The sequence below is a fragment of the Nerophis ophidion genome, linkage group LG18 (genome assembly GCF_033978795.1).
Source record: "Nerophis ophidion isolate RoL-2023_Sa linkage group LG18, RoL_Noph_v1.0, whole genome shotgun sequence".
NCBI lineage: Eukaryota > Metazoa > Chordata > Actinopteri > Syngnathiformes > Syngnathidae > Nerophis > Nerophis ophidion.
Genome location: NC_084628.1, coordinates 49,282,190 through 49,299,397, shown reverse-complemented (window position 1 = coordinate 49,299,397; position 17,208 = coordinate 49,282,190). Strand labels below are relative to the sequence as shown.

The window sequence follows — 17,208 nt, the reverse complement described above, 5'->3', positions numbered from 1 at the left end:
GGATCAGGCAACGATCCCACCGGTAGAGACGCAGTGGTGGCCTCGCAGGAGGAGGATCAGGCAACGATCCCACCGGTAGAGACGCAGTGGTGGCCTCGCAGGAGGAGGATCAGGCAACGATCCCACCGGTAGAGACGCAGTGGTGGCCTCGCAGGAGGAGGATCAGGCAACGATCCCACCGGTAGAGACGCAGTGGTGGCCTCGCAGGAGGAAGATCTGGCAACGATCCCACCAATAGAGACGCAGTGGTGGCCTCGCGGGAGGAGGATCAGGCAACGATCCCACCGGTAGAGACGCAGTGGTGGCCTCGCAGGAGGAGGATCAGGCAACGATCCCACCGGTAGAGACGCAGTGGTGGCCTCGCAGGAGGAGGATCAGGCAACAATCCCACCGGTAGAGACGCAGTGGTGGCCTCGCAGGAGGAGGATCAGGCAACGATCCCACCGGTAGAGACGCAGTGGTGGCCTCGCAGGAGGAAGATCTGGCAACGATCCCACCAATAGAGACGCAGTGGTGGCCTCGCGGGAGGAGGATCAGGCAACGATCCCACCGGTAGAGACGCAGTGGTGGCCTCGCAGGAGGAGGATCAGGCAACGATCCCACCGGTAGAGACGCAGTGGTGGCCTCGCAGGAGGAGGATCAGGCAACGATCCCACCGGTAGAGACGCAGTGGTGGCCTCGCAGGAGGAGGATCAGGCAACGATCCCACCGGTAGAGACGCAGTGGTGGCCTCGCAGGAGGAAGATCTGGCAACGATCCCACCAGTAGAGACGCAGTGGTGGCCTCGCGGGAGGAGGATCAGGCAACGATCCCACCGGTAGACGCAGTGGTGGCCTCGCAGGAGGAGGATCAGGCAACGATCCCACCGGTAGAGACGCAGTGGTGGCCTCGCAGGAGGAGGATCAGGCAACGATTCCGCTGGGGGAGAGACAAGCGGCGGCCTCACCGGGTCAGGATGGAACGTGGCAGCATGGTGGACCACCTGACAGGAGCAGGAGGAGTACTGGTAGTGTTGTTGCTGACCAGGTCTTCCAAGCAGGGAGGCATTGTAGCGGCGCTGTGGACCACTTGACAGGAGCAGGAAGCAGCCGTGTTGCAGAGCTACTCCTAGCCCGACCTTCAAGGGGCTGATCCCAGACATCAGACATCCCCAGAGAAGCCATCAAACGACATGGATTGGTGGGAGAACGCTTCCATGTGGCAAACAAGGCAACAAGTTTGTCAAGACGCTAGGCGATACGAGTCCACATGGGGTCACTTGTTGGCTGGGTCATTCTGTCTGGGTCAGGTGAGTGTCGCTGGACACATGACCCAAGATGTCACAGACAGCTGACTGTGTGCAGGTAAAAGTATATTTGTATATTGTTCTCTGGACAATTAATATTCTTCTCTTTACTGACATTTGTGTGTGGCAGTGCCTTCACAACTTCTGAAACAATGGCAGTCCTCTTTGAGGAGAATGAAAAGTAACTTTTTTTGAAATACTTTGACTTTGTTGATTAACTGTATTTATTTGATTCAACACCAAATGGATATCTTACACATGGTAAGAGACAGGAGACTGCCTCGCCCCACCCAGCTAGACCAAGTACAGATACCAAACACCAGAGAATCACCGGGCAGGCCCGGAACAGAATCCCCAGATCTTGGCTCGCAGGACACGGAAAAGAAGAAACAGGGCGCTACAGGGCTTAGAGGACAACCAGACCCCGAGCCAGCAAGAAACCATGGACCTCAAGGTCAGAGAAAAAAACAGGAGGCACCACCACAACGGGCCCAGAGATACCGATATAGTTCCCATAAAGTAGATCCAGCTCTGCCCCAGGAGAGCATAGCAGAGTCCACCCAGACCAGCCCACCTGCAAATCCCCCCAACAAATCCTGTCGTAGCCCCTCGCTTGTCCATTGCTTTTAAATTGAGCTAGCAAAACAATAAATCGTTTGCAAAAAGGATTAAAACATGTGAGGAGCCCATGAATCATTAGAGACGACAGTTGGTTCCCCTGTAGTTGTTGTTGTTAGACTTTGAAAAGTATTTGACACTGTCTGCCACGTTGTTACCACCTTCACTTCTGCACAGCAAACACACTTAAATGCTGATACAGCTGTTGTATTTATCCCACAGATCCAGGATCTGGCCATCCGTTGTATCCAGAAAAACATCATGAAGAATCGTGGTGTCAAAGGTTGGCCGTGGTGGAAACTTTTGGCTACGGTCAGACCTCTAATTGAGGTCCAGCTCACTGAGGAACAAATCCGTAGCAAGGATGTAAGCAGCAGTTGAATATTTCCTGGATGTCGATAGAGTAGTGGTCTAGTGTCTTATTCCACGTACTTTCCAGGAAGAGATCCAGCAGTTGAAGCAGAAGTTGGAGAAAGTTGAGAAAGAGAGGAGTGAACTGAGACTCAACAATGACCGCCTGGAGAGCAGGGTAAGCTAACGAGAGCACATGAAGAAAACAAGACACTTTTGAAGTGTGTGAGACATAAATGCACTTTCAATGTCTTTCACATTTGCTCTTTTCAAGCACCATGTCTTTATCTACATTCCAATAACACTTTTCTCACTTAGTAGTCTGGCTCTTACAGCTTAGCTGGAACACTCACTTGTCTTGTTGCCATCTTTCTCTTCTTATTACACCAAGTCACTGCTTGTTTTAACACTCTCAGAATACATTTCAAATGATACTCTTTTCTGCAGCTGACACCTGATCATACAGACATTCAACTAGGGCGATACGGCCTTTTATTAACATGTGGATATGTTTAGGCCATGTGAGCATACAGCATATATATGTGGATATGTTTAGGCCATGTGAGCATACAGCATATATATGTGGATATGTTTAGGTCATGTGAGCATACAGCATATATATGTGGATATGTTTAGGTCATGTGAGCATACAGCATATATATGTGGATATGTTTAGGTCATGTGACCATACAGCATATATATGTGGATATGTTTAGGTCATGTGAGCATACAGCATATATATGTGGATATGTTTAGGTCATGTGAGCATACAGCATATATATGTGGATATGTTTAGGTCATGTGACCATACAGCATATATATGTGGATATGTTTAGGTCATGTGAGCATACAGCATATATATGTGGATATGTTTAGGTCATGTGAGCATACAGCATAATATATATGTGGATATGTTTAGGTCATGTGAGCATACAGCATATATATGTGGATATGTTTAGGTCATGTGAGCATACAGCATATATATGTGGATATGTTTAGGTCATGTGAGCATACAGCATATATATGTGGATATGTTTAGGTCATGTGAGCATACAGCATATATATGTGGATATGTTTAGGTCATGTGACCATACAGCATATATATGTGGATATGTTTAGGTCATGTGAGCATACACCATATATATGTGGATATGTTTAGGTCATGTGAGCATACAGCATATATATGTGGATATGTTTAGGTCATGTGAGCATACAGCATATATATGTGGATATGTTTAGGTCATGTGAGCATACACCATAAAAATGTGGATATGTTTAGGTCATGTGACCATACAGCATATATATGTGGATATGTTTAGGTCATGTGAGCATACACCATATATATGTCAATCAATCAATCAATGTTTACTTATATAGCCCTAAATCACTAGTGTCTCAAAGGGCTGCACAAACCACCACGACATCCTCGGTAGGCCCACATAAGGGCATGTGGATATGTTTAGGTCATGTGAGCAATCAGCATATATATGTGGATATGTTTAGGTCATGTGAGCATACAGCATATATATGTGGATATGTTTAGGTCATGTGAGCATACAGCATATATATGTGGATATGTTTAGGTCATGTGAGCATACAGCATATATATGTGGATATGTTTAGGTCATGTGAGCATACAGCATATATATGTGGATATGTTTAGGTCATGTGAGCATACAGCATATATATGTGGATATGTTTAGGTCATGTGACCATACAGCATATATATGTGGATATGTTTAGGTCATGTGAGCATACAGCATATATATGTGGATATGTTTAGGTCATGTGAGCATACACCATATATATGTGGATATGTTTAGGTCATGTGAGCATACAGCATATATATGTGGATATGTTTAGGTCATGTGAGCATACAGCATATATATGTGGATATGTTTAGGTCATGTGACCATACAGCATATATATGTGGATATGTTTAGGTCATGTGAGCATACAGCATATATATGTGGATATGTTTAGGTCATGTGACCATACAGCATATATATGTGGATATGTTTAGGTCATGTGAGCATACAGCATATATATGTGGATATGTTTAGGCCATGTGAGCATACAGCATATATATGTGGATATGTTTAGGTCATGTGAGCATACAGCATATATATGTGGATATGTTTAGGTCATGTGAGCATACAGCATATATATGTGGATATGTTTAGGTCGTGAGCATACAGCATATATATGTGGATATGTTTAGGTCATGTGACCATACAGCATATATATGTGGATATGTTTAGGTCATGTGAGCATACAGCATATATATGTGGATATGTTTAGGTCATGTGACCATACAGCATATATATGTGGATATGTTTAGGTCATGTGAGCATACACCATATATATGTGGATATGTTTAGGTCATGTGAGCAATCAGCATATATATGTGGATATGTTTAGGTCATGTGAGCATACAGCATATATATGTGGATATGTTTAAGTCATGTGAGCATACAGCATATATATGTGGATATGTTTAGGTCATGTGAGCATACACCATATATATGTGGATATGTTTAGGTTATGTGAGCATACAGCATATATATGTGGATATGTTTAGGTCATGTGAGCATACAGCATATATATGTGGATATGTTTAGGTCATGTGACCATACAGCATATATATGTGGATATGTTTAGGTCATGTGACCATACAGCATATATATGTGGATATGTTTAGGTCATGTGAGCATACACCATATATATGTGGATATGTTTAGGTCATGTGACCATACAGCATATATATGTGGATATGTTTAGGTCATGTGACCATACAGCATATATATATGGATATGTTTAGGTCATGTGACCATACAGCATATATATGTGGATATGTTGCCTTGGCCTTGAATGAACACTTGATGCATATAATGACAGCAGTATGATGATTCTATGTGTCTACATTCAAACATTCTTCTTCATACTGCATTCATATATGCTACTTTTAAACTTTCATGCAGAGAAGGAAATCACAACTAAAAGTGTATTTATGAAACAGTTATTGGCACAGTGGCACAAACATTCATGTCATTTTCAAACAAAGTGCAAGATTGTCAGAGACATTTTAAAACAAGCTATGAGTGCACTTTTGTGCATGATGTCACTAAGATGACATATCAAAACAACACTCAATTAAAGTGCACTTTTTCTACCGAACGCCACTACAATAGTTTCAAACAAATAAAGTGCACTTTTGTGCATGATGTCACACAAGATATTTCAATAAGTGTCAAATAAAAATGAGCTGCATAATAGGAAATCAAATAGTGTATGTCCTTCACTATGTGGTAGGTTCCTGCAGACGTTATCTACTTCTGTTGTTGAATATTTGTTTCATACGGTGTTGATGTGGAAATGGTTGCTTGGGCATTTTGTGGGTGTGGCACAGAACGGAGATGTTGACATGCAGAGTTTCAAACACTCTTCATTCTCTAGCGGGTGACTTTTCAAATGATGCTACAAATGAGCAGTAATGCTACTTTTTGTAGCAACGCTTTTGCCACACAGTTGAAAAATTACAGTTGTCTGTTCAACATCTTCCCACTTGAAGCCAAACCACCGCCAGACAATGGACATGTCATTGAAACACTTATTTATAATGCACATGTCATTGACATACTTATTTATAATGCACATGTCATTGACATACTTATTTATAATGCGCATGTCATTGACATACTTATTTATAATGCACATGTCATTGACATACTTATTTATAATGCACATGTCATTGACATACTTATTTATAATGCACATGTCATTGACATACTTAATTATAATGCACATGTCATTGACATACTTATTTATAATGCACATGTCATTGACATACTTATTTATAATGCACATGTCATTGACATACTTATTTATAATGCACATGTCATTGACATACTTATTTATAATGCACATGTCATTGACATACTTATTTATAATGCACATGTCATTGACATACTTAATTATAATGCACATGTCATTGACATACTTATTTATAATGCACATGTCATTGACATACTTATTTATAATGCACCTGTCATTGACATACTTATTTATAATGCGCATGTCATTGACATACTTATTTATAATGCGCATGTCATTGACATACTTATTTATAATGCACCTGTCATTGACATACTTATTTATAATGCACATGTAATTGACATACTTATTTATAATGCGCATGTCATTGACATACTTATTTATAATGCACATGTCATTGACATACTTATTTATAATGCACATGTCATTGACATACTTATTTATAATGCACCTGTCATTGACATACTTATTTATAATGCACCTGTCATTGACATACTTATTTATAATGCACATGTCATTGACATACTTATTTATAATGCGCATGTCATTGACATACTTATTTATAATGCGCATGTCATTGACATACTTATTTATAATGCACACGTCATTGACATACTTATTTATAATGCACATGTCATTGACATACTTAATTATAATGCACATGTCATTGACATACTTATTTATAATGCACATGTCATTGACATACTTATTTATAATGCACATGTCATTGACATACTTATTTATAATGTACATGTCATTGACATACTTATTTATAATGCACATGTCATTGACATACTTATTTATAATGCACATGTCATTGACATACTTATTTATAATGCACATGTCATTGACATACTTATTTATAATGCACATGTCATTGACATACTTATTTATAATGCACACGTCATTGACATACTTATTTATAATGCACATGTCATTGACATACTTATTTATAATGCACATGTCATTGACATACTTAATTATAATGCACATGTCATTGACATACTTATTTATAATGCACATGTCATTGACATACTTATTTATAATGCACACGTCATTGACATACTTATTTATAATGCACACGTCATTGACATACTTATTTATAATGCACATGTCATTGACATACTTATTTATAATGCACATGTCATTGACATACTTATTTATAATGCACATGTCATTGACATACTTATTTATAATGCACATGTCATTGACATACTTAATTATAATGCACATGTCATTGACATACTTATTTATAATGCACATGTCATTGACATACTTATTTATAATGCACATGTCATTGACATACTTATTTATAATGCACATGTCATTGACATACTTATTTATAATGCACATGTCATTGACATACTTATTTATAATGCACATGTCATTGACATACTTATTTATAATGCACATGTCATTGACATACTTATTTATAATGTGCATGTCATTGACATACTTATTTATAATGCGCATGTCATTGACATACTTATTTATAATGCACACGTCATTGACATACTTATTTATAATGCACATGTCATTGACATACTTAATTATAATGCACATGTCATTGACATACTTATTTATAATGCACATGTCATTGACATACTTATTTATAATGCACCTGTCATTGACATACTTATTTATAATGCGCATGTCATTGACATACTTATTTATAATGCGCATGTCATTGACATACTTATTTATAATGCACCTGTCATTGACATACTTATTTATAATGCACATGTAATTGACATACTTATTTATAATGCGCATGTCATTGACATACTTATTTATAATGCACATGTCATTGACATACTTATTTATAATGCACATGTCATTGACATACTTATTTATAATGCACCTGTCATTGACATACTTATTTATAATGCACCTGTCATTGACATACTTATTTATAATGCACATGTCATTGACATACTTATTTATAATGCGCATGTCATTGACATACTTATTTATAATGCGCATGTCATTGACATACTTATTTATAATGCACACGTCATTGACATACTTATTTATAATGCACATGTCATTGACATACTTAATTATAATGCGCATGTCATTGACATACTTATTTATAATGCACATGTCATTGACATACTTATTTATAATGCACATGTCATTGACATACTTATTTATAATGCACATGTCATTGACATACTTATTTATAATGCACATGTCATTGACATACTTATTTATAATGCACATGTCATTGACATACTTATTTATAATGCACATGTCATTGACATACTTATTTATAATGCACACGTCATTGACATACTTATTTATAATGCACACGTCATTGACATACTTATTTATAATGCACATGTCATTGACATACTTAATTATAATGCACATGTCATTGACATACTTATTTATAATGCACATGTCATTGACATACTTATTTATAATGCACACGTCATTGACATACTTATTTATAATGCACACGTCATTGACATACTTATTTATAATGCACACGTCATTGACATACTTATTTATAATGCACATGTCATTGACATACTTATTTATAATGCACATGTCATTGACATACTTATTTATAATGCACATGTCATTGACATACTTAATTATAATGCACATGTCATTGACATACTTATTTATAATGCACATGTCATTGACATACTTATTTATAATGCACATGTCATTGACATACTTATTTATAATGCACATGTCATTGACATACTTATTTATAATGCACATGTCATTGACATACTTATTTATAATGCACATGTCATTGACATACTTATTTATAATGCACATGTCATTGACATACTTATTTATAATGTGCATGTCATTGACATACTTATTTATAATGCGCATGTCATTGACATACTTATTTATAATGCACACGTCATTGACATACTTATTTATAATGCACATGTCATTGACATACTTATTTATAATGCACGTCATTGACATACTTATTTATAATGCACATGTCATTGACATACTTATTTATAATGCACATGTCATTGACATACTTATTTATAATGCACATGTCATTGACATACTTATTTATAATGCACATGTCATTGACATACTTATTTATAATGCGCATGTCATTGACATACTTATTTATAATGCGCATGTCATTGACATACTTATTTATAATGCACACGTCATTGACATACTTATTTATAATGCACATGTCATTGACATACTTAATTATAATGCACATGTCATTGACATACTTATTTATAATGCACATGTCATTGACATACTTATTTATAATGTACATGTCATTGACATACTTATTTATAATGCACATGTCATTGACATACTTATTTATAATGCACATGTCATTGACATACTTATTTATAATGCACATGTCATTGACATACTTATTTATAATGCACATGTCATTGACATACTTATTTATAATGCACACGTCATTGACCTACTTATTTATAATGCACACGTCATTGACATACTTATTTATAATGCACGTGTCATTCCATCCCATCCATTTTCTACTGCTTATTCCCTTGTGGGGTCGCGGGGGGCGCTGGCGCCTATCTCAGCTACAATCGGGTGGAAGGCGGGGTACACCCTGGACAAGTCGCCACCTCATCGCATGTCATTGACATACTTATTTATAATGCACATGTCATTGACATACTTATTTATAATGCACATGTCATTGACATACTTATTTATAATGCACCTGTCATTGACATACTTATTTATAATGCACATGTCATTGACATACTTATTTATAATGCACACGTCATTGACATACTTATTTATAATGCACATGTCATTGACATACTTATTTATAATGCACACGTCATTGACATACTTATTTATAATGCACATGTCATTGACATACTTATTTATAATGCACATGTCATTGACATACTTATTTATAATGCACATGTCATTGACATACTTATTTATAATGCACATGTCATTGACATACTTATTTATAATGCACATGTCATTGACATACTTATTTATAATGCACATGTCATTGACATACTTAATTATAATGCACATGTCATTGACATACTTATTTATAATGCACATGTCATTGACATACTTATTTATAATGCGCATGTCATTGACATACTTATTTATAATGCGCCTGTCATTGACATACTTATTTATAATGCGCATGTCATTGACATACTTATTTATAATGCGCATGTCATTGACATACTTATTTATAATGCGCATGTCATTGACATACTTATTTATAATGCGCATGTCATTGACATACTTATTTATAATGCACACGTCATTGACATACTTATTTATAATGCACACGTCATTGACATACTTAATTATAATGCACACGTCATTGACATACTTAATTATAATGCACATGTCATTGACATACTTATTTATAATGCACATGTCATTGACATACTTATTTATAATGCACATGTCATTGACATACTTATTTATAATGCACACGTCATTGACATACTTATTTATAATGCACACGTCATTGACATACTTATTTATAATGCACATGTCATTGACATACTTATTTATAATGCACACGTCATTGACATACTTATTTATAATGCACATGTCATTGACATACTTATTTATAATGCACATGTCATTGACATACTTATTTATAATGCACATGTCATTGACATACTTATTTATAATGCACGTCATTGACATACTTATTTATAATGCACATGTCATTGACATACTTATTTATAATGCACATGTCATTGACATACTTATTTATAATGCACATGTCATTGACATACTTATTTATAATGCACATGTCATTGACATACTTAATTATAATGCACATGTCATTGACATACTTATTTATAATGCACATGTCATTGACATACTTATTTATAATGCACATGTCATTGACATACTTAATTATAATGCACATGTCATTGACATACTTATTTATAATGCACATGTCATTGACATACTTATTTATAATGCACATGTCATTGACATACTTATTTATAATGCACATGTCATTGACATACTTATTTATAATGCACACGTCATTGACATACTTATTTATAATGCACACGTCATTGACATACTTATTTATAATGCACACGTCATTGACATACTTATTTATAATGCACATGTCATTGACATACTTATTTATAATGCACATGTCATTGACATACTTATTTATAATGCACATGCCATTGACATACTTATTTATAATGCACATGTCATTGACATACTTATTTATAATGCACATGTCATTGACATACTTATTTATAATGCACATGTCATTGACATACTTATTTATAATGCACATGTCATTGACATACTTATTTATAATGCACATGTCATTGACATACTTATTTATAATGCACCTGTCATTGACATACTTAATTATAATGCACATGTCATTGACATACTTATTTATAATGCACATGTCATTGATATACTTAATTATAATGCACATGTCATTGACATACTTAATTATAATGCACACGTCATTGACATACTTATTTATAATGCACATGTCATTGACATACTTATTTATAATGTGCATGTCATTGACATACTTATTTATAATGCACATGTCATTGACATACTTATTTATAATGCACATGTCATTGACATACTTATTTATAATGCACATGTCATTGACATACTTATTTATAATGCACATGTCATTGACATACTTATTTATAATGCACATGTCATTGACATACTTATTTATAATGCACATGTCATTGACATACTTATTTATAATGCACATGTCATTGACATACTTATTTATAATGCACACGTCATTGACATACTTATTTATAATGCACACGTCATTGACATACTTATTTATAATGCACACGTCATTGACATACTTATTTATAATGCACATGTCATTGACATACTTATTTATAATGCACATGTCATTGACATACTTATTTATAATGCACATGCCATTGACATACTTATTTATAATGCACATGTCATTGACATACTTATTTATAATGCACATGTCATTGACATACTTATTTATAATGCACATGTCATTGACATACTTATTTATAATGCACATGTCATTGACATACTTATTTATAATGCACATGTCATTGACATACTTATTTATAATGCACCTGTCATTGACATACTTAATTATAATGCACATGTCATTGACATACTTATTTATAATGCACATGTCATTGATATACTTAATTATAATGCACATGTCATTGACATACTTAATTATAATGCACACGTCATTGACATACTTATTTATAATGCACATGTCATTGACATACTTATTTATAATGTGCATGTCATTGACATACTTATTTATAATGCACATGTCATTGACATACTTATTTATAATGCACATGTCATTGACATACTTATTTATAATGCACATGTCATTGACATACTTATTTATAATGCACATGTCATTGACATACTTATTTATAATGCACATGTCATTGACATACTTATTTATAATGCACATGTCATTGACATACTTATTTATAATTTACACGTCATTGACATACTTATTTATAATGCACATGTCATTGACATACTTAATTATAATGCACATGTCATTGACATACTTATTTATAATGTGCATGTCATTGACATACTTATTTATAATGCACATGTCATTGACATACTTATTTATAATGCACATGTCATTGACATACTTATTTATAATGCACATGTCATTGACATACTTATTTATAATGCACATGTCATTGACATACTTATTTATAATGCACATGTCATTGACATACTTATTTATAATGCACATGTCATTGACATACTTATTTATAATGCACATGTCATTGACATACTTATTTATAATGCACATGTCATTGACATACTTAATTATAATGCACATGTCATTGACATACTTATTTATAATGCACATGTCATTGATATACTTAATTATAATGCACATGTCATTGACATACTTAATTATAATGCACATGTCATTGACATACTTATTTATAATGCACACGTCATTGACATACTTATTTATAATGCACATGTCATTGACATACTTATTTATAATGCCACGTCATTGACATACTTATTTATAATGCACATGTCATTGACATACTTATTTATAATGCACATGTCATTGACATACTTATTTATAATGCACATGTCATTGACATACTTATTTATAATGCACATGTCATTGACATACTTATTTATAATGCACATGTCATTGACATACTTATTTATAATGCACATGTCATTGACATACTTATTTATAATGCACATGTCATTGACATACTTATTTATAATGCACATGTCATTGACATACTTATTTATAATGCACATGTCATTGACATACTTATTTATAATGCACATGTCATTGACATACTTATTTATAATGCACATGTCATTGACATACTTATTTATAATGCACATGTCATTGACATACTTATTTATAATGCACACGTCATTGACATACTTATTTATAATGCACATGTCATTGACATACTTATTTATAATGCACATGTCATTGACATACTTATTTATAATGCACATGTCATTGACATACTTATTTATAATGCACATGTCATTGACATACTTATTTATAATGCACATGTCATTGACATACTTATTTATAATGCACATGTCATTGACATACTTATTTATAATGCACATGTCATTGACATACTTATTTATAATGCACATGTCATTGACATACTTAATTATAATGCACATGTCATTGACATACTTATTTATAATGCACATGTCATTGACATACTTAATTATAATGCACACGTCATTGACATACTTATTTATAATGCACATGTCATTGACATACTTATTTATAATGTGCATGTCATTGACATACTTATTTATAATGCACATGTCATTGACATACTTATTTATAATGCACATGTCATTGACATACTTATTTATAATGCACATGTCATTGACATACTTATTTATAATGCACATGTCATTGACATACTTATTTATAATGCACATGTCATTGACATACTTATTTATAATGCACACGTCATTGACATACTTATTTATAATGCACATGTCATTGACATACTTAATTATAATGCACATGTCATTGACATACTTATTTATAATGTGCATGTCATTGACATACTTATTTATAATGCACATGTCATTGACATACTTATTTATAATGCACATGTCATTGACATACTTATTTATAATGCACATGTCATTGACATACTTATTTATAATGCACATGTCATTGACATACTTATTTATAATGCACATGTCATTGACATACTTATTTATAATGCACATGTCATTGACATACTTATTTATAATGCACATGTCATTGACATACTTATTTATAATGCACATGTCATTGACATACTTAATTATAATGCACATGTCATTGACATACTTATTTATAATGCACATGTCATTGATATACTTAATTATAATGCACATGTCATTGACATACTTATTTATAATGCACATGTCATTGACATACTTATTTATAATGCACACGTCATTGACATACTTATTTATAATGCACATGTCATTGACATACTTATTTATAATGCACACGTCATTGACATACTTATTTATAATGCACATGTCATTGACATACTTATTTATAATGCACATGTCATTGACATACTTATTTATAATGCACATGTCATTGACATACTTATTTATAATGCACATGTCATTGACATACTTATTTATAATGCACATGTCATTGACATACTTATTTATAATGCACATGTCATTGACATACTTATTTATAATGCACATGTCATTGACATACTTATTTATAATGCACATGTCATTGACATACTTATTTATAATGCACATGTCATTGACATACTTAATTATAATGCACATGTCATTGACATACTTATTTATAATGCACATGTCATTGACATACTTATTTATAATGCACATGTCATTGACATACTTATTTATAATGCACACGTCATTGACATACTTATTTATAATGCACATGTCATTGACATACTTATTTATAATGCACATGTCATTGACATACTTATTTATAATGCACATGTCATTGACATACTTATTTATAATGCACATGTCATTGACATACTTATTTATAATGCACATGTCATTGACATACTTATTTATAATGCACATGTCATTGACATACTTATTTATAATGCACATGTCATTGACATACTTATTTATAATGCACATGTCATTGACATACTTAATTATAATGCACATGTCATTGACATACTTATTTATAATGCACATGTCATTGACATACTTAATTATAATGCACACGTCATTGACATACTTATTTATAATGCACATGTCATTGACATACTTATTTATAATGTGCATGTCATTGACATACTTATTTATAATGCACATGTCATTGACATACTTATTTATAATGCACATGTCATTGACATACTTATTTATAATGCACATGTCATTGACATACTTATTTATAATGCACATGTCATTGACATACTTATTTATAATGCACATGTCATTGACATACTTATTTATAATGCACATGTCATTGACATACTTATTTATTATGCACCTGTCATTGACATACTTATTTATAATGCACATGTCATTGACATACTTATTTATTATGCACCTGTCATTGACATACTTATTTATAATGCACATGTCATTGACATACTTATTTATAATGCACATGTCATTGACATACTTATTTATAATGCACATGTCATTGACATACTTATTTATAATGCACACGTCATTGACATACTTATTTATAATGCACAAGTCATTGACATACTTATTTATAATGCACATGTCATTGACATACTTATTTATAATGCACATGTCATTGACATACTTATTTATAATGCACATGTCATTGACATACTTATTTATAATGCACATGTCATTGACATACTTATTTATAATGCACATGTCATTGACATACTTATTTATAATGCACATGTCATTGACATACTTATTTATAATGCACATGTCATTGACATACTTATTTATAATGCACATGTCATTGACATACTTAATTATAATGCACATGTCATTGACATACTTATTTATAATGCACATGTCATTGACATACTTATTTATAATGCACATGTCATTGACATACTTATTTATAATGCACATGTCATTGACATACTTATTTATAATGCACATGTCATTGACATACTTATTTATAATGCACATGTCATTGACATACTTATTTATAATGCACACGTCATTGACATACTTATTTATAATGCACACGTCATTGACATACTTATTTATAATGCACATGTCATTGACATACTTATTTATAATGCACATGTCATTGACATACTTATTTATAATGCACATGTCATTGACATACTTATTTATAATGCACATGTCATTGACATACTTATTTATAATGCACATGTCATTGACATACTTATTTATAATGCACATGTCATTGACATACTTATTTATAATGCACATGTCATTGACATACTTATTTATAATGCACATGTCATTGACATACTTATTTATAATGCACATGTCATTGACATACTTATTTATAATGCACATGTCATTGACATACTTATTTATAATGCACATGTCATTGACATACTTATTTATAATGCACATGTCATTGACATACTTATTTATAATGCACATGTCATTGACATACTTATTTATAATGCACATGTCATTGACATACTTATTTATAATGCACATGTCATTGACATACTTATTTATAATGCACATGTCATTGACATACTTAATTATAATGCACATGTCATTGACATACTTATTTATAATGCACATGTCATTGACATACTTATTTATAATGCACATGTCATTGACATACTTATTTATAATGCACATGTCATTGACATACTTATTTATAATGCACATGTCATTGACATACTTATTTATAATGCACATGTCATTGACATACTTATTTATAATGCACATGTCATTGACATACTTAATTATAATGCACACGTCATTGACATACTTAATTATAATGCACATGTCATTGACATACTTAATTATAATGCACATGTCATTGACATACTTATTTATAATGCACATGTCATTGACATACTTATTTATAATGCACATGTCATTGACATACTTATTTATAATGCACATGTCATTGACATACTTATTTATAATGCACATGTCATTGACATACT

At 33.1% G+C, this 17,208-nt stretch overlaps 1 protein-coding gene across 2 annotated transcripts in view; it reads left to right on the top strand.

Annotated features, from left to right (window-relative positions):
* Nucleotides 1–17,208, top strand: part of myo18ab (myosin XVIIIA b) — a 221,290-nt gene that overhangs the window by 89,888 nt on the left and 114,194 nt on the right. For both annotated transcript variants that reach the window (XM_061878303.1, XM_061878302.1), the window contains 2 exons: nt 2,126–2,269; nt 2,343–2,432. In XM_061878303.1, coding sequence (XP_061734287.1) covers nt 2,126–2,269; nt 2,343–2,432 — 234 coding nt within the window. The remainder of the gene's footprint in view (nt 1–2,125; nt 2,270–2,342; nt 2,433–17,208) is intronic.